Consider the following 18,093-nt stretch of genomic DNA (forward strand, 5'->3'; position numbering starts at 1 on the left):
ATCTGGCCACTTCCAGCTATGCGCAGCGAGGCAATTTCAGTGAAGTACAGTGCCGATGATGTGGAACCGGCACCCAAATACTTACGGGTCAGAACCATCGTCGTTTGTCTGACCGGCGTGGTCGCCAATCAACACTTGGGGCCGGACTTCCTCCGTGGCCGCCCTGCACTTGACCTTTCGGAGTAAACAGCCTCTGGCAAGAAGCGCTACCGTACTGGCCAGCTAGGAATGTAGGAACGAGGGTAACTCACATTGGCTTCCGCAACAACATCGGAGGTTTAAGCGAACGTTCGCGCTCGGATGAACGACATCTCATCAATGCTTCGGAGATTGTTTGTTCTGGACCACAAAGTGCACTATGCTGTTCAGTACCTGCTTAACAGCCTCGTACAAACTGGAGGGTCTACGATGCGCTCGGTGTATTGACAATTCGCAGTCAACCGCGACAAACTTGAAGGCCTTTGAGCGACACAATCAGCGCCGCCGTTGAGGGCATCATGATGATAGGGCGACGATCACGGCCTACGAATGATGTTTGTAATTCTCAACCCAACGGCCGACTTACGGCTTGCAACGAAGCTGAACGGAGGATAAGCACAGGGATGCCGCAGTGGCTGAAGCCGGCGGGCCGTCCGCAGATCAAAATGATCGTGGTATTGGGCGCTCTATGGGCGTCTACGCCGAATGACTCGGCGGCTGTTGGAAGTTTACGCGCTGGGGATATATAGTCCTTGACTCACATTTCGTGTCTTTCCACTCTCCCGCCATGTCTTCCTTCGCCGCTCGCTCTGCTCTCCGCGCTGCTGCTCGTCGCGCACCTCGCGCAAACGTCTTCAGCAAGGCTGCGCAGACGGCTTCCTACTCCCTTCTGGCCCGCAATGCGGTCTCTACCGCGTCGAAAAGGTCGGCACCCGTGGTGAGTTCCTCCAGCTATGTTCTGAGTCATCTTGCACAATGTGTGAGAGATTCAACTGCAGCGAACGTAATACTTACGCAGACGTACAGGCTACCCGCGGTATGAAGACCCTCGACTTTGCTGGCACCAAGGAGGTCGTGTACGAGCGAAGCGACTGGCCGCTTCCCAAGCTCCAGGACTACTTCAAGAATGACACCCTAGCCCTCATCGGCTACGGTTCCCAGGGCCATGGTCAGGGTCTCAACGCCCGTGACAACGGCCTCAAAGTCACTGTCGGTGTCCGAGAGGGTGGCGAGTCATGGAAGCAGGCCATGGAAGACGGCTGGGTATGTGTTTTTAGTATCTTTTACGTGGACCATGGGTTACTGTGAGTTGTGTACGGCGACACATTTGGATGGTCACCTCGTTTTTGGTCTTGAGGACAAACGTTTGAAGTGCTACCGACCTTCGCTGTATTTGGTCGCCGTGATGGACGTGTTCCCATGACTGGCAGCTGGCCGATACATTGCCCCTACCCTTACGTTAGGGTCCTTCAACTCCCAGGGCTCGCTACGGCTAGCACAGGCTTAGTACAATTGAGAACACGAGTACTAGGCCCGACACTATACTATCGTGTCTTGGTCTCTGCGTTGGGAATATATGTGACGATTGGAAATTATTCTTCATGATACTCGACACCCATGTCACCTCCCTTTCTGCCCTTTACGCGTCTCTGACCCTATTTGCAGGTCCCCGGCGAAACCCTCTTCCCCATTGAGGAGGCCATCAACCGCGGTACTATCGTCATGAACCTGCTCTCCGACGCTGCCCAGTCGCAAACATGGCCCACCGTCGCACCGCTCATCACGAAGGGCAAGACACTCTACTTCTCGCACGGCTTCTCTGTTGTGTACAAGGACGACACACACGTCATTCCCCCTACTGATGTCGATGTGATCCTCGTCGCGCCCAAGGGCTCCGGCCGCACTGTCCGCACGCTCTTCAAGGAGGGCCGCGGTATCAACTCCAGCATTGCCGTCTGGCAGGACGTCACCGGCAAGGCGACGGAGAAGGCCGTCGCGATCGGTGTTGCGATCGGCTCTGGCTACATGTACGAAACGACGTTCGAGAAGGAGGTCTACTCTGACCTCTACGGCGAGCGTGGTGTGGTGCGTCGCAGCCGGTCACATGATGAATGCACCCGCGCTGACACTCCCCGCAGCTCATGGGCGCGATCCAGGGCCTGTTCTGTGCGCAATACAAGGTGCTCCGTGCGAACGGGCACTCGCCGTCAGAGGCCTTCAACGAGACGGTCGAGGAGGCGACGCAGTCGCTGTACCCCCTGATCGGGCAGCACGGCATGGACTACATGTACAACGCGTGCTCGACGACCGCGCGGCGCGGCGCGCTCGACTGGGCGAAGGTGTTCGAGGAGACGAACTTGCCCGTGTTTGAGCGCCTGTACCAGAGCGTGCGGGACGGCTCCGAGACGCGCCGCAGCCTCGAGTTCAACGGGAGCGCGACATACCGCCAGGACCTCGCGAAGGAGCTCAAGGAGATCGACGAGCAGGAGATCTGGAGGGCCGGTACGTGCCATGACACGTCTCGGAGCGCGCTGTTTGTTGATTATGTTGCAGGCAAGGTCGTGCGCTCCCTCCGCCCGGACAACCTGTCGTAAGCTTCCTTGCCTACTCTCACATGGATTGCCCTCGGCTGTTCAACACCCGCCAAAATTGCCTCAGCGCTGCTGACATCTTGCTTGATCCGCTGTGCACATGCTGCATGTTTTGTCCCGATCATCATGGCTTGACGCCGATAAAAAGGAAGATGTACCGCCAGTTATATACTACGATAATTCATTTTGCTTGTGCTCTCTCACAGTGTCTGAGTGTGAAGTAAGGTAAACGGATGCTAGGACAGGTTGGAGTCTTGAAGTCCCAGGCGGTTTTCACACTCGAGCTTCGACCCAGAGCAAAGCGATCCATGCCATTCATCTGCCCCCTCCCTCGCGCCAAGCTCAGGCCGGAGACACATCGGGCTCGCAAAGCAGAGACTACAAACCCCCGAAGCACATTGAACGAGCATACAAACGAGACCAGGCCCGAGCGACAATGCGACCTTCGAGACCAAGGAATGTGCAGACAATGGCTCAGCACGGCGGCGCACCGGACGAGAGGGACCTATTTACGCGCGCACCTCGCCGCCCTCCGAAGAGGACGCCGTCCCGAGAGCGGGTGTCATCGCGCCGGCTACCGCGGTGCCTACGTTCCGCCACCCCTGGCCCTTCCAGCGGCGCTGCTGCAGGGACCGTACATGCACGCAGACAAAGAGCAGAGAACACAGAACACAGACGCGTTAGACAAACAAACAAATAAACAAACAAAAAAGAGACCAAGCCCCGTCCATCACGCGACACATGCCCTAGAGACCTGCCGTGTTGCACCGTGGTGAGGATGTGGAGAGAGGAGTAGGTGAGTGAGCGGTGCGTACCGGGTCGGCGAGAGAGACGGGTTTGCCTTGTGGGGTCAGAACCACTCGATAATTCGCCAGCCCGCGACGCCTTCGACCTTCAAATCAAATTAGTATATGAGCGAGCCGTGCAGCACTGGCGTGTGGACATACTGCAGCCAGCAATAGCCGACGCGTCGCCTCGGGCTATCCTTGAGTTAAAGACGTCCGGCAGGATCGGCCGCATCCTCCCGGGCGGCTCGCCCCCGCAGATACCCTGGCTCTCCCCATTGTGATGCGGACAGCAAGCCTGAGGCAGATGATAGGTGAGCAGCGGCGAAAGGCGAGTGGAAAATAAATCGCACGCACGTCATGAGACGCCGCCGCCGTCGAGAACACGCACTCCGGAAGACGGGATCCTGAAAGAAGGCAGGGGATCTCGTATCTGGTGTGCTACGTGGTCAGCATCGTGCGGACGAAAGGGAAATGGAAGAAGAAGCTGCTCAGCGGTGGCGTGGTATGGACAGCCGCGTCCGAGCCTGCTGTGCGAATGAAACAGTCAGTTCGTCGTACAGTCGCATCTTACTCATAGCGCGAATACTCGCCTTGCATCCCAACAGTCCCTTCAACGTTCAAGGGGAGACCGACGACCTCGCGCTCACAATAAAGGTGATAAGCGTATGCGACGTGGATATAGATGTAGAGACGCAATATAAATCATACCTGCCCAGGTACCGGACAGGACGCCAGGGTCATCGGGCCATGCCTCCTCGCCCAGCGCCTGCCGATACACAGGGATGTTTCCTGGCCTTGAAGGCTTGTGACCTCCGGACGGTGCGCGCGCGGGATTCTTGCAGTTACAATTCGGCACAGGACCATGCTTTGGGGACCTACACTCGCGGGATCACATAAAGGTGAGCATGCGCGCACATGCGGACGGGCAGAATCTTCAGAATCATACCTGCCCAGGCATCAGATGGACACCAGGGTCATCGGGGCCATGCCCCCTCGCCTGACATCCGCCGATGCACAGGGCAATCCCCAGGTCTTGCGGTCTTGAGGACGGACGGTATGCGCGCGAGGCTTGAGGTTGATGTAGGCCTGTATCCGGGAACCTAGGGCTCTCAGGGGAAGGGAGGATAAGCATGTGTGTAGCATGCGAAATCTGGAAAATACAACCTGCCTAGGCATCGAACGAGACACTAGGGTCATCGGGCCATGACTCCTCGCCCAGCGTCTGCCGCTCGATGCACAGGGCCTTCCTATGGCGGTCTTGAGGTATTCGGACAATGTGCGCGCGAGTGTTCGGTTGAGGCCCTGCAAAGATCTGTGCAAAAGAAGGATAGAAGAGCTGGTCAGCAAGCATTGGACGCGGTGTGCCATCGCAATGTTGAGCCATGTCTCCCATGTCAGCCTCACACCCACGACGCGTACACCCGCCGGAGCTCCTCCCTCTCTTGCGCCACGGCGACCGGCTCAAGCTTCATGTGCGCGAAGGTGACGCCGTTGGCCTCGCAGTCGCCGGAGTAGAGCCTGATCTCGGGGAGTTGAGAGGGCCGGGCGGCCTTGCGGGCTTGCCACCACTTGCGCTGAACGGGGGGCTTCGGGCGCATGATGGGAATGGTGGCGGGGCGAGGGCCGGGCTCGATCTCGGTGGTGAAGTAGGGGAGGGTGTCCGGGATCCAGACGTGCATCTCTTCGCACCAGGCCCAGTTGTGCTTGCGCGGAGTGGGGGGTGCAAAGCGGTTGCGGTAATGGTGGAGGTTGACCTCGAGTGCGGGGGAGGGGTGGCACTCGGGGGCGAGGGAAGGCAGTGAAGCGTTCACGAGTTGGGAGAACATCGTGGCGTGTGCAGTGTAAGAGTTTAGGTAGAGGCTGGAGAGCGATTCGGAGCGGATATAAGAACCATGTTGCTGACCGCCTCTCGAAACTGACCACCAGTCTGAAGCCAAGTGGCTGACTCTACCACTTGGCCTCAGATTAATGACTGTCGATTATTGTGGGCATGAAGGTTTCCCGTTTGTAAAACGAGTGTACACACTAGCCATTACAGTGCATACACAATTGTATACGCCACATCTGTATACGCCACATCATTTGAAGTATGCTCGTTGTCAGTTGAGCGCAAGATGAATCGGCCGATCGCGATCGGATGCGCGACCGCGTCTGAACACGTGGCCGCGTTCCATCCTGTCGTCTCGATCTGTTGTTCAAACGATCGAGCTGATTCCATGCCGTTAGACCTATTGAAGTCGATGTGTGCGTAAGCGGACTTTTAGCGAGAATGGGTGGGACCTGGAAACGACAGCCTGATCTGGTAGACCATGGCTGTAATGATGATTTGTGAAAAAAAAGTAGGGTATACATCTCTGTGGAGTCTAGACTCTGGACAGAACGAAAGGGGCCGGGATCTTTCGCAAAATGTCGTGACAGCGAGACCAAGTTACGCATGTTGGTAATACTTGAGGCATAGCTGAGATGATATGAATCAAAAATCAATTAAACCCAGCGAAGCAGAATGAAGCATCGTACGAATATTATGGATCAACCGTCCATTTCGACTTATTGTTGTCCAGCGGATGCGAGTACTCGGAGTTGTATTCCGCGCTGCTGATGCTGCCCCTCGGTTTCATCGTCTCTTGAAAGTGCATAGTCGTCTTCAACGTCAGAGAATGCATCGATGTTGTCGAAATGGTCTGAGTGGTCTGAATGATCTCCAATAGTCGCAGCGAACTCCGCGCTGGAGAGCCATGATTGCGTGGCGGATTCTCGGGTAGAATTTGTGCGGGACGAGGATCGGGTACCAAGCTCACCCGTACTCCGGTCGGCAGCTTCTCTGAGATGCATGAGAAATTGTGACACAAGTATGCTTGACAGCCTGGAGTACAGAATAAGTATGTGTCATGTAGATGCATTGTACACGAAGGCACAAACGCGCTTAGCAGTGCAGCGATGTTCACATCGATCTAGAACGATTATAGTATCAGAGTGAATTATGCAGTGAATTCACACCGACCTGTTCGATGGTATCTACGAGTAAGGTAGCAACATTGATCACCGCTACGACTCTGGAAGTGGAATTAGTGGCATGAAGTTGCTTCCTGACAATGTCTTACAGAAAATATAAAGCCCCTGTGCATGATATCGAATCAATAACTCTACGTGGAATACGAATCACTGGCATACCGTCGCGCAACATGATAATCTGTAGAGATGACCTTGAAGTCCAACCACCGCGTTTAATTTGGATTTGTATCTTGATTCCACGATGCGTATAGTGCCAGATCGAGGCAATAACACAAAAGTCGGAGATAATCATTGAAACACGGGTAGCAATTGAGGCTTAACAAACGCCGGAGGCATGAGACAATAGCAAGCTGCTCGCGGCCAATAAAGCATACCTCTGTATGTTTGATCAATATTATGGAAGGGTTGAGTGAATTGAGGTAGGGGTGCTTACGCAATATATATGTCGTTGGTGGTGTGGGTTGTGCCGACACAGCCAAACGGAGGGAGTATGGCGTATGTGGTAGCCACTGCCCCGAACTCACAACATCTGCCTCAATATACAGGAATATAGGGCCGAGTCAGGATATCCAGTATGCTTACTAAATTTGCACCAACGGGAACCAGACCTAGAGCTAGAATTGGGAGCGTGATGTACCAATTGCGCTTACTGACGGCAAGCGCACGGAGAGCAGCAACCACTGAGGGATTACAATCAATCGAGATTGAGCACTGGCGGCATGAGAGCTCACCAGCGAGTACAGTCATGGCAACAAGAGCCACAATTTTATCTACAAGCTGGACGCTATCACAACTGGTATTTCACATGAGCGGAAGTGCGAGATGGCTCTACCCTGGGTTACACTAACCTCTACGATGCGTAATGTCAAATGAGATCTCATAGCGAGACTAACGAAGAGAAACGTACTAGCAGAGTATTGGTTGGCAAAGGGGCGTTCATCACAACAGTACCCAGCATGACTAGTCGATTGACGAAGTACAATATTGTAGAGATTGACTTGCGACCCCACATAAGGCGGACTTCGTCCGCCAATGTGAGAATCATATAGTACGCAACGAGTGCTGGATGAAGCGTCAGAATACTGCAGATTCATAGACAGTCGAAGTACTTACTTGATGATATGTATCGAAGACGGTAACTCAAGAAGCTAGCCCGTCACCCGGTCTCCTTCAGTCGTATAACAAGTATACTATACGAGGATCGCACGTTGTTTCTAGCCAGGCTTCGATCACTGGCCCTGGATATAATGGACTTGCATTAGACATCGTTGTTTTCAGTGAGTGTCAGCAAGGATAAGGAGAGACGGGGGATCGATGTGTGTGCACTATGGTGGAGCCCCGAGTACTTATTGATATCCGACATCACGATAGTCTTAGGAAAGGAAGATACACAACTTGTTCGACATCTGCAATGCGCATATAGTATTAGTCTAGTCCGCCTCAGTTACCGTATGGTGCAGCCGGATCGGATTGATTTGCAAATCCACGGGGAAGTCCATCTGCCAAGCTGACGTGGAACCCAGCGCCCTGTCCCAAGAACGTTGTCACCGTTGCTACAAAGCAAACGTTCTATCTGCTCCAGGCTGTGTACACTCTAAGAAATCTTCAGTAATCAATCGAGCGAGGAGCATTACCCGCGCTGCGAGCTCACCCGAAATAGTGGTTGAAAACAAGAGACCGACCTGTATCTCCGGCCAAGGTCGCGTAAGTTGACTTGAAGTACCCACCAACCTATATATACACTCCCGCTCAGGCACTGTTCTTGGAGGAATCGAGACCTTGATCACCCGTCGAAGCACAACCATCTTCCTCGGGGGCCATACCGCGGTCGTGCTGAAGCGAAATCAGAACCACAGCAAGTGGTTCTCGAGATACCAATTGCAACTGCACACTGTACAGTACATAGAAGACAAGACGGGGGCATTAACGGAGTTCAGAGAGTCATCATCGTCAGTAGTCGTGAGTATATGCGAGAGGGGCGTGGTAGATAGTGATACGGATAGAGAAGAGAGGTGGCACAGAAAGAACCATCTAACAGGTCATAATAGGAGGCGGTGTCGAGGAGGTATCGCATGGCATTGTCGAGTCGTGAGAGGGTATCGCAAAGGGAATCGGTTCGGAAGAGAAGTGTGAGTGATACGTCACGCACAGCAAGCTAAACTGGTCATAACAATAGAAGGAGCATCGAACGTAAAAAAAAGGGATATGGGAGACTTCACCACATGTGCTCCTCATCACGGCTGTTCCAACTGCGATCCGGAACATGGCGCCATGGCAGTGCAGGGAAGTGCAGAACAGCGCCGGTCACTGGGTCCGTCAGCGCTGTCGTGACACTGGAGTTCGTGTTGGTATCATCCGTCCTCGTCGTTCCAGAGGATGTAACAGTACCAGTGACAGTAGCCGGCGTTGCAAAGTTGGGGACATCTCCGGCAGAAGATGACGGGGATTGGCGGATGGGCGTCATGGGACGTGCCGCCAAATGTGATGTAGGACGTTCCCATGGACCTTCCCTGCTGAACACAGCCGAGAGCGCCGGGGAGCTCACCTCACCAACAGCCCCGCGACGCCGTGGTCTTCTGTCGTCCTCAGATATGGAATTAGAATGAGCAAGTGAGCCACCGCTGCTGCCCGTCAATCCTTGCGAATGCATCGATGGCCGCGATGATGAGCTATGATGAGTGTGAAGCGAGGACGCAGGCGCCGAACCAGACGTGTTGAGAGGAGAGTGGGGACTGAGATGTGAGCGCATGGAATGGAGGGAACCTTGCTCTGAGTTGAGAGCCGCACGAGGGTGGACGACCTCAGGCTGAGTGGAATGTACCTGGTTAGCGACATTGACGAAGGAGATTGCAGAAAACTCACCATGCCGAATGTTGTGCGACGATCCTCGCCTGGCGCTCGTCCAATGCCCGACAAGTTCCGCCACCCGTCTTGTGCAGTGGGGGGCGCTTCCTCAAGAACGTCAATCTGAATCCCAGCGCTATCACCGGAGATGTGCGAGTCACGCCACACACGAGGAGCCGGTAATGAAATAAGACCTGGTGGGAAACCAGGGCGGCTCGATGCAGCAGTGAAGGGCGAGGCGGGTCGTGGGGCGGGAATGTCTAGAACATCGACACTCTCTGAGCTTGTTTCGCCTGGCGACTGGTCCGTGGTACGGCGAGACTCTTCATACGAAGGCGGCTCGCCAGGCACTGAGAGGTAACCGCCGCTGGTCGTCATGGTAGGAATATCTCCTGATGAAGGCGAAACCTGACGCGATCGCTGCTGTGGCAAGGCGGGAACGGAAGGAACACCTGAGCCCGCAGGTCCCATGGCACCCACCGGGGAGGTGACGTCAACCGCAGAGCTCGCAGGCGTAGAATGCGCATCGAGATACACTGTGTTCCCACTCGCCGCGCTGGCCTTGCTCTTCGCGCTCACAGACGAGTGAGGCCGCTCGCCGTTATCTAGCAGTCCCAGGCCAAGACCTGACTGCGACCGTGGCCGCCGCCCGAAGCTGGACTCAGGACTGCCCGGCTCGTGCGTTGGGAGTGGAGCCCATGATACGGGTCGCGAACGGGAACCCTGGCGTGAATGTGACCTCGGTGGAGTGCGTGTATATGCGTCCTGACCCGCTGATTCTGCGTCGGGGCTGAGTGAACCAGTCGGCGCGCCGAGCCATGACATACGCCTGAACCAGCTCAGTCGCGGCAAATTTGCCAAAGTCTCCAGCCCGGAAGGCTTGTGCCACGCACTCGGCCCAGCTTCGTCCTCTGCTTGATCTAAGTTCACAACCTTAACCCGTCGCGCAGTCAGCAGCTCAGCAGGTTCATGCTCCGCAATACTTCCCGAGGACTTCTCAGACGTGGTTGACAGGACCTGGGAACCCAATGAACGTGTAGACTTAGTCTCTACGCCTCGGGCACGCCGATCGGATCCTATTGGGGGTGGCGGAAGAAGGGGCGACGTGTGCTCGGGCGAGGCTTCCGTGACATTCACGCGAGGAGGCAGACCACCTTGATCCTCGTTCATGCGCGCGAGTAATTCATCGCGTGGTATGATGTGCCCACCCACTTTTGTCCCGGTGCGACTGGTCGAAGTCGTCCCACCGGCAATGGCAGCAGCCGCAGGCACGCTGACCAGAGTCTTCGTGCCTGTTGTCGTCTGTGTCAGCTCTTTAGAGTCGCTATACACACTCCGCCGTGTTAGGAATGGGTCGTGCTCCTCGCCGCTGCCGCGTGGCGAGCCATCGCCTGGGGTGCGCTCTTCGGCGCCTCCGTCCTCGTTGAAGTCATCAGGATTCACCATCTGCCATTCCGTCCATATGGGCGTCTGCCGAGGCGAGCCGCGCCTCGAGAATAGAGTCGTCTGTCGGTTCCAGAAGCTAGAGCTGCTCTTCGATTGAGGCCCCGCTCCTCGCGCGCCGCCGTGATGGCGGCGCAACAGGAGGACAATGAGGACGAGGACCACCAGCAGCAATGTGCCTAAGATCGCACCCAGAATCGCGCCAAGAGTAGCGGCAGATATGGTGTGATGGTTTGCTGCGACTACACCAGCAGCTGAAGATGAAGCCGCTGAAGATGAAGCCGAGGATGTGAAGGACGACGATAATGAAGACGTCGCTACAGATGTGCTGAGAGGCGAAGACAGTGACCGGCTAGACGATGACACGATGCTAGTAGAAGCAGTGGTAGTAGTTGCCGACACAGTAATGGAAGCAGGTGGCGTAAGTCCGCCGTACGTCCATGAGCCATCCGTGCCCAGAGGTATCTGTCCAAAGGTCAGCACATAGTACCCGCCAAAACCGATATCAAGATGCCCTCATGTGAGTAGTCTGCAGAAAAGTTTGACCGGTAGCATATTTGATAGCCTCTCGCAGAGTTACCCTACACTGCACGACGTCGAGCCGCTCAAAGCCAGTTTGATGCTCTCCAGTACGGATTATGATGCGACGTAGGCACCTAGGAGAGCATGTCCACGCAATGACAAGTAGCGGATGTGCCTGCAGGTGTTGTAATTTGAGAGCAGCACCTCCATTGATCTTGTCAACGACTGATGCACGAGCTCAACACGGTGTCTGATTAGACGCTTACGGCCTTATCCGACGTAGTGCAGTTGAGTGCGAGTCTTCTCGTGAATATCGCCGGGTGGAAATAGGGACGCGTTTCATGAAATAGCGATGGACAAAGAGAGGCACTCACACTAGGACCATAGTATGTCAGAGGTAACTGCAGAGTTACCAATGACGTAGTGACCGCGCCGTCAGGTGCAGTGACCACGGTGGTGGCCAGAGTCAGCCAGGAGGGAAGCATTTGCGTCGGCGCAGCCATGGCATGCACGAAAGGCGCGGAGATAGATACAAGAGAGCTGGTGAAGAAGTCGTGAGTAAAGATCGTGGGCGTGTCCGAAGCCTTGCGTGAAAGATATCAGCAACGTGATACACCGGATTTGCCCGTGAAGCTCACAGGTTTATTTTTTCGTAGAGGGGTTTAGCGGAGGGAGGAAGGGTAGGAAAGGAGGAGCGTGAGGGGGGCGGGATCTCGCGCAGAGCGAGTGTGAAACTCGAAGTTGGCGTGTTCAACTGAGCTCGAGTATATCCGCACGCGCGCGGTCACGTGGTTGAACGTACTAGTAGCATAGCAGCCTCTTATGGCAACTGTTTTGGTTCGCTCAAGGCCTGACGCCCAGGCTTCCATGCAGGCGATTTCAAGTTTAAAGACCCTGGGCACGTTTTCGGTGAGCCCGTTTAGCAAATCATGATGCAAGGAAAATAACGAACTCTGATATGAGGACTATCGAAATTAACGGCTATATGAATTGGAAAGCTTCTTTCACATCACTGTATGATGCACCCCTCTGCATTGTGTACGCGGTAGACAAGCAGGGAAGCCCACTCGTCTTCTGTAATCATCTGAACACGCGTTATACCACGGATACTTGTCCACACAGCTGCATTACGCGCGGCAGTATGACAGTCAGCACAATGTGGTCGCAAAATACAGGAGGTCGCATATAAAGTCTCCGCCTCGGTAGAGGGCTCTTGCAAAGATTCGGTATTCCTCAGTCATGTCTAGCTTGTTCAACTACCATAGGAAACCAGCTGGGAACGGTAACGCGATGAGAAAGCATTCCAGACATTCGCTGCGCCTGTCTGCACTGTTTCACTCGCGTCATTCCACTGGAGACTCAGAGGTGCTATGCGACTCTCCTGCCTCCGCCGGCACGAACATAGTTTTCTGCGAAGTGCAGTCGAACGCGCCTCTTCCAATATTGCACAGCTCCCCGCAAAACGATCGCGCCTTCTCTAACACAGATACCGAGTCTACTGATCCTTTGCCTGCGACAGAAGGCGAAGACTGTGTTGTCGCGGATGCTATGAATGCAGTATCCTCAGTCATGAGCCATCATCCGCGACTGAACACAGGCTCCCTCAGTCTAGGTGTGGCTAACATATAAATTATTGGAATACACGCGATATCTGACGCTCTACCAGACATTGCTGCGACCGCCCTTAAAGTTGGACAGGATGTCGGGAACACATTGTCGTCATCGCAGAACACGAACACGCACCACAACGAAGTCGTCCAGAAGGTGCACGATATCTTCGATCATATACCAGTATTTGTCAAGCTTCTAGAAGAAGTCGCAAAGATACATCCTTTTATACATGGTGCGCTTTGGTCAGCAGTCTATGTTCCGTTCACTAAGCCGTGAACAGTCGGCGTTCTCACTTTCAAGGCTTTCTACGTCTTGGAAATGAAGCGCCGCAGCAATGAGGAGAAGGTCGTTGCCGTTCTTGTTGAGGTTAGGGACATGCTTGACGTCCTCGTTCAGTACGCGTCTTCGTTTCAATAAGTAGTCCGCGAGGCTGACTTGCACACATCGGACAGTCTCAAGAAGGTCGACCCGGGTACCCTGGATGGAGAGGGCGTAACCATCGAAGCTCGGATGAAGATTTTACTTGGAGCCACAGCTAAAGAGATCAAGCAATGCGCGAACGTCTGCGATGCATACTCAAAGACTAAGACGGTTGTCAAGGTGGTCAAAGGCCCCCTATGGGAAGGCACGTTCATCAACTATGTCAAGCTATTCGCAAAGCGTCGAGACGAGTTCAAATTCATGCTGTCGACCTACATCGCCGTGAAGGTGAACGAGATTGACCAGAAAATGGACAATCTCACTCGCAGTGTTGCAGAGAAGTATGTCCGCGATCGCTTGCCGGTACCGGTGATGTTGACAGTCATTTCCTCTATAGGACGGACGTGATCATTAATCTGTTACAGAACTTCATTCCAGCAGAGCAGCAGGCCATGCGCGACAAGGTGGAGCAGAAGGGCGGCGCAAGCGCCGTGTTACATGACGAGGCCGTCTTACATGAGCTAATCACCACGGAAGCTCAATCTGGTCCTGCGGGAAACAACCCGAAGCAGGCGGCTGGGAGGATACGAGATAGTATCGAGGAGGTCAAGCGACAGCTCGACGACCCTGTAGTGGTCATAGAGCGGAACCTTCAGTCGTTCGAGCGAAAATTCGAGATGCAGCAAAGGCAGATCATGGAAGAGATGGAGAAGGTGATTCATCGAGAGTCCGATCGTGTCATTGAATCGGTCAGATCAGGGCCGCACGACAAGATTGTAGACAAAGTAGGTCGACTGCGCCCGTTGCTATATGCCTCTACTGACGCATGGATGCCTTCGTACAGGATCTGCATGCGATCTGGCAGGACATGGTATCCTTCATATATTTTCACACCATTACAGTGACTGATCTCATTTATCCAAGGGGTGGCGAGGGAATGCGAAGGCTCGAAATCTCGTCTTGGCAATCCGAGATTTCTATCATGAAAGAGCCGAGGATAAGCATCGAGCCGATAGTCCGCATGAATCTCCGCAAGATTCCTGGGCTCTCCCATGGATTGCCGTCAAGAGGTTGCAGCCGATTGTCGAGGCTTTCGACGACGACGCTTCAGGCTATGTGACAATCGCAAAGGTGAACAACTTCACGAAGTCACGACCGGTGGATTGGAGGTGGGAAATGTCTTTCGCGTCATTGAATACTATGTGTTGACTTCATGATCAGTCTGTTGCGTTGGCTGGCATTCTGGGCAGTCGGTCAGTATTTCCATCGCATGGACCTAAGGACTTCATTGAATGGTGTCTAGGATGGCAAAGCTCCGTTACTGCGTACCGCGACAAGATACATGAGCAATTCAGTGCTATGTTCGCGCTGAAAACCTCAGTTCATACAGCCAATCGCCGGATAGTCGAACGATATCTGGACCAAGTTTGGCAGCCTATCATTCTCCTTACGTCGTCGTTCCAGTCCTATACCACCACAGGCAAGATGCATTCCCGATTCAAGGACTACATTGAGGCCGAGGAGACCCGCGTAAAGCGCAATCTGGAAGCTACAAGGTACCACATCGATGACCTCACCACGCTCTCCCTGGTCACCGGTCCTGGAAGGATCGAGCAGGTTAGCCATCCTTTTGCCGTCATATATCCTCGGGTAGCTGATCTGTAGCCCTAGTACCTGTTCCAATTGATCTACCTCATCATTAAACGCGACCTCGACGTCATGCAACTGTGTCGAACCAGGGTTATCAGTGAACGTGAACTCGAGGACTCTATTCGTAGTTTGTGGCTAGTCATGGCTGCTGTCGATGATAGGCACAAGGAGTTAGAAGGTACGTTTTCCATCGTCTGCGCCCGACAGCAGTCTAACCTCGAATGGTTAGAAACCTTTCGCCATCAAAATCTGGATCCTGGTCAACAATTCAAGATCACCTATTGCAAACTGGTAGGCCCGTTCTCTCTTGTGTAACTCAAGTACTCAAGCGGCCACATTTGTATTACAGTTTGATCATTATCATAATCCAAGCAGCTTGTTCTCCCGAAAAGGTTTGGGAGATATCGGACATTCAAAGAACAGCCACCACAATATCACCGACGTCCCGGGGATCGATGCGGGCACCGTACTTAATCATTCTCATCAGGACACGGATGAATGGGAAGTCAGCCTCGACCGTGCAGCATATGACATGGATGACGTTCCGCACGTCGATTGTACGGAAGCCTCAGAGTCCCTGAAGCCCGCGTAAGTTCAGCTCTCCCATGTAGCTATAGCGGGTTGACTGAAAAGATCTACAGCCTCGGCACTTGGCGTTGTCATATGTATACGACCGACGACCACCTCATCGCGCCAATGTTCCTCCTTTCCATTCGCGTCTCACCGACCGACCTTGGTAAATTCGCGGCATCTGGCGTCATTCCTGGGTCATCAATGTTCGCCAACTTCAAGCTCGAAGGAGCTTACGAGCTTCAGGAAGGCGGCAGACCTGGCTACTCTTTCGTAATGGAGTGCTCAGCACCATTTGAATCAAAGCGTTTCAACGGCTGCGTGAGCGATGATGGTATGACGTTCTCCGGGACATGGGGGTCATCGTGGAAGGTTGTCGGCCGTTTCGTTTTCTCGCGACTTCCGCCGGAGATCATGCGCTACCGCCCGTCTCCCATAGATCTGCAGAGGAACAGGACCAAAGCCCTCTGGCGGTTTGTCTTGACAGCCACAATGGGCGAAGTCGTCAGGAAGAAGTGGTCGTGGGACTTCTTCCGCCAGCGTCGCGATTTCCGGAGACGCTATTTGGACCTCCTCTTCCGAACATCCTCTGGTAGACCTCTCGACGCCGACGAGGAGCAGGAATTGTTAGATATCAAACGCGTTCTGACGCCATCCGATGCACGATTTTACCAGTCGCTCTGCGACATGCGTCACCAGACGGCTTGTCATCACGGGTGAGTTCTCCTCTGCTTCTGTCTGTGCGTTCTCACACGACTGCCCTAGAGTGACATGCGATTCGTGTGGAGGAATCATCAGCGGTGCGCGCGTCGTATGCCTCGACTGCGATACGCATGAGAAATCGTTCAGTACAATCGACCTCTGCGAGGACCAGCGCTGCATGGCCGCTCAAGTGGGTCTCGACCGTCGGTCCGACCTACCCACACCGCATTTACCGTCGCACAATGTCCTCAAAACGCGGACCATGATCCACCTCAGAGACTTTGGCAAAGTCGAGCGTCAGGCATTAGCTGCGCTTCAGCGCGCGACTGCTTCCTCTGCGGAGGTCGAGGAGCAGAAGCACGAATTGATCACGCATAGGCTGGCGGGTGACCGCGGGCAGACTAGGAACATAAATTCGGGCGAACAGGTCTGCACTGCCTGCAAGGGAGCGCTCATACGACCCTGCTGGTACTGCATTGAATGCGAAAGTAAGTCAGACTCAGTATCTCATTATTTTTATATGAAGCGTCAGCTGACATCTCACGAAGACAATGTTTTCATTTGTAACACTTGCGACACCCAGGGGATCAGTTCGACAGGGCCACACAATTCTTCTCATATTCTGGTTCGCTGTCCAGAACAAGCTACCGACAAAGAAGAATCGTTGGAGCACCGGTTGGACTTTTGGGAAAGCAAGTTGATTGTAATGGACAGTAGAATTGATGAACAGGGTTCTGAGATGAACAGCAGGCTTGTTCAGCTCGAGATGCGGTTATCGAAGGTGGACAACCGACTCGCACAAGTCGACGAGCGGTTGGTTCACATGGAGAGACTACTGGAGGCGGTCGCATCGAGGCTTGATTGATCCAGGTGGATTTGTAGACTAACTATATCAATTATGGGTATGGCAGGGATTGTTACAACACATACTGAATGCATATATACGACAGGCATCCGTCGCACTTAGGGGAAACAAAGGGGGGCACTACGTTCATAATTGCGACTTGAATGTCGTTATACAGTACGCACATCTGAGGCCAGATGTCCGTCATTCTGCCTCGCACTCAGTTGGACCACGCAATATATGCATTCATCCCAATGTACATCATGACAACTGTACATAATGAACGCCTCGACCTTCCATCCCAACCAATGATGCCGCTGGCTAAAGCGAGATGTCGGGCGGTAAACGGGAGAAGCATTGCGTGCTCGGTGTGTTCTGGGGTACTTGATTTTGCTACGCTGCTCGCCCTTTTCATCGCACCGCGGTAGCGGCCGACAGACGAGCGCAACTACCTTATCTTGAAGTAATTGATTTAAATCAAAATATCTAGAACCACTGGAGTTGTAACGATCTATCTGAGATCGAGACAACATCGATGATCTCAATATTTGTCGCTCCCGACCCAAGGTTTTGGAAAATATTCGTCGAGTAGCGACCTGAGCAGTAACAACGTCGACAACTTGCCCAGTGGACAAGGAGGACAGTCGCAATGGAATCTGTGTTTGTGTTTTTCCAGCAATGCAATCCGAATAAGCCCCCCGCTACTTAAAGGGGAGGCCATGTGCGATTCCCTGACAAATTACTTGGGGTATTTGATTTTGCCCATGTCGCGCTGTTCAGCTTGCCGCTCGACCACTTTCGTGGTTCAAGTACGGACTATACAGTCGTGGGACACATGAGCACTGATAGATGGGTAAGCGAGAGAGAAAAAAGGTAACTGACCAATTCAACAGTACGCGACGGCCACCCAACTACACACCAGAGAACACGAGGGCCTCAAGGGTCCTAGATAATGTGAGCACAGTGTAACAACATAAGAGCCAGATCAGACACACCTGACCACCTGGGCCAGTAACGCCTTGACTCGGGACCACTGATGGGGGGCAGAGGCAAGGGATGTTGGACATGCCGTCGACGGTCTTATACCGACCATGTTTTGGCTTGTTTAACCATGACG

The 18,093-nt window shown here is 53.8% G+C and overlaps 5 protein-coding genes across 5 annotated transcripts; 3 read left to right on the forward strand and 2 right to left on the reverse strand.

Moving 5' to 3' along the window:
• Window positions 1-766: 766 nt before the first annotated feature.
• On the forward strand, window positions 767-2,767 carry POSPLADRAFT_1071267 (hypothetical protein; the record flags this gene model as incomplete). Its single annotated transcript, XM_024482429.1, has 5 exons — window positions 767-916; window positions 1,006-1,242; window positions 1,645-2,064; window positions 2,118-2,481; window positions 2,533-2,767. 5 exons carry the CDS (start codon window positions 767-769, stop codon window positions 2,571-2,573), a joined length of 1,212 nt encoding a protein of 403 aa, XP_024335784.1. The 3' UTR covers window positions 2,574-2,767.
• Window positions 2,768-2,912: 145 nt separating this feature from the next.
• On the reverse strand, window positions 2,913-5,184 carry POSPLADRAFT_1151509 (hypothetical protein; the record flags this gene model as incomplete). The annotated part of the gene is made up of 9 exons (XM_024486543.1): window positions 2,913-2,948; window positions 3,092-3,193; window positions 3,386-3,462; window positions 3,518-3,653; window positions 3,713-3,762; window positions 4,067-4,238; window positions 4,305-4,522; window positions 4,547-4,670; window positions 4,765-5,184. The coding sequence occupies 9 exons, from the start codon at window positions 5,182-5,184 to the stop codon at window positions 2,913-2,915; spliced, it is 1,335 nt and encodes a 444-aa protein (XP_024335785.1).
• A 721-nt stretch (window positions 5,185-5,905) lies between these two features.
• On the reverse strand, window positions 5,906-11,682 carry POSPLADRAFT_1049141 (hypothetical protein; the record flags this gene model as incomplete). The annotated part of the gene is made up of 12 exons (XM_024479674.1): window positions 5,906-6,221; window positions 6,278-6,309; window positions 6,360-6,440; window positions 6,953-7,050; window positions 7,102-7,147; window positions 7,278-7,452; window positions 7,484-7,518; window positions 7,819-7,897; window positions 8,102-8,203; window positions 8,590-9,191; window positions 9,233-11,122; window positions 11,554-11,682. The coding sequence occupies 12 exons, from the start codon at window positions 11,680-11,682 to the stop codon at window positions 5,906-5,908; spliced, it is 3,585 nt and encodes a 1,194-aa protein (XP_024335786.1).
• Window positions 11,683-12,418: 736 nt separating this feature from the next.
• On the forward strand, window positions 12,419-16,997 carry POSPLADRAFT_1151825 (hypothetical protein; the record flags this gene model as incomplete). The annotated part of the gene is made up of 15 exons (XM_024486586.1): window positions 12,419-12,791; window positions 12,846-13,022; window positions 13,071-13,185; window positions 13,243-13,551; window positions 13,608-13,995; window positions 14,055-14,081; window positions 14,135-14,379; window positions 14,432-14,463; window positions 14,514-14,827; window positions 14,882-15,038; window positions 15,090-15,151; window positions 15,210-15,448; window positions 15,502-16,146; window positions 16,196-16,620; window positions 16,771-16,997. The coding sequence occupies 15 exons, from the start codon at window positions 12,419-12,421 to the stop codon at window positions 16,995-16,997; spliced, it is 3,735 nt and encodes a 1,244-aa protein (XP_024335787.1).
• A 203-nt stretch (window positions 16,998-17,200) lies between these two features.
• POSPLADRAFT_1041213 (hypothetical protein) lies at window positions 17,201-18,015 on the forward strand. The gene is made up of 3 exons (XM_024477863.1): window positions 17,201-17,792; window positions 17,859-17,921; window positions 17,972-18,015. The coding sequence occupies exons 1-3, from the start codon at window positions 17,696-17,698 to the stop codon at window positions 17,989-17,991; spliced, it is 180 nt and encodes a 59-aa protein (XP_024335788.1). The 5' UTR covers window positions 17,201-17,695; the 3' UTR covers window positions 17,992-18,015.
• Window positions 18,016-18,093: the final 78 nt, after the last annotated feature.

The sequence above is a fragment of the Postia placenta genome, assembly GCF_002117355.1.
Source record: "Postia placenta MAD-698-R-SB12 unplaced genomic scaffold POSPLAscaffold_13, whole genome shotgun sequence".
NCBI classification, from domain to species: domain Eukaryota; kingdom Fungi; phylum Basidiomycota; class Agaricomycetes; order Polyporales; family Adustoporiaceae; genus Rhodonia; species Rhodonia placenta.

What these genes read in the sequence shown, in the direction of transcription:
- POSPLADRAFT_1041213 (XM_024477863.1), top strand. Translation starts at nt 17,696, where the DNA reads ATGTGCGATTCCCTGACAAATTACTTGGGGTATTTGATTTTGCCCATG. An exon ending in TTTCGTGGTTCAAGTACGGA is followed by an intron (nt 17,793 to 17,858) that starts CTATACAGTCGT and finishes AAGGTAACTGAC; the next exon opens with CAATTCAACAGTACGCGACG. An exon ending in ACACGAGGGCCTCAAGGGTC is followed by an intron (nt 17,922 to 17,971) that starts CTAGATAATGTG and finishes GATCAGACACAC; the next exon opens with CTGACCACCTGGGCCAGTAA.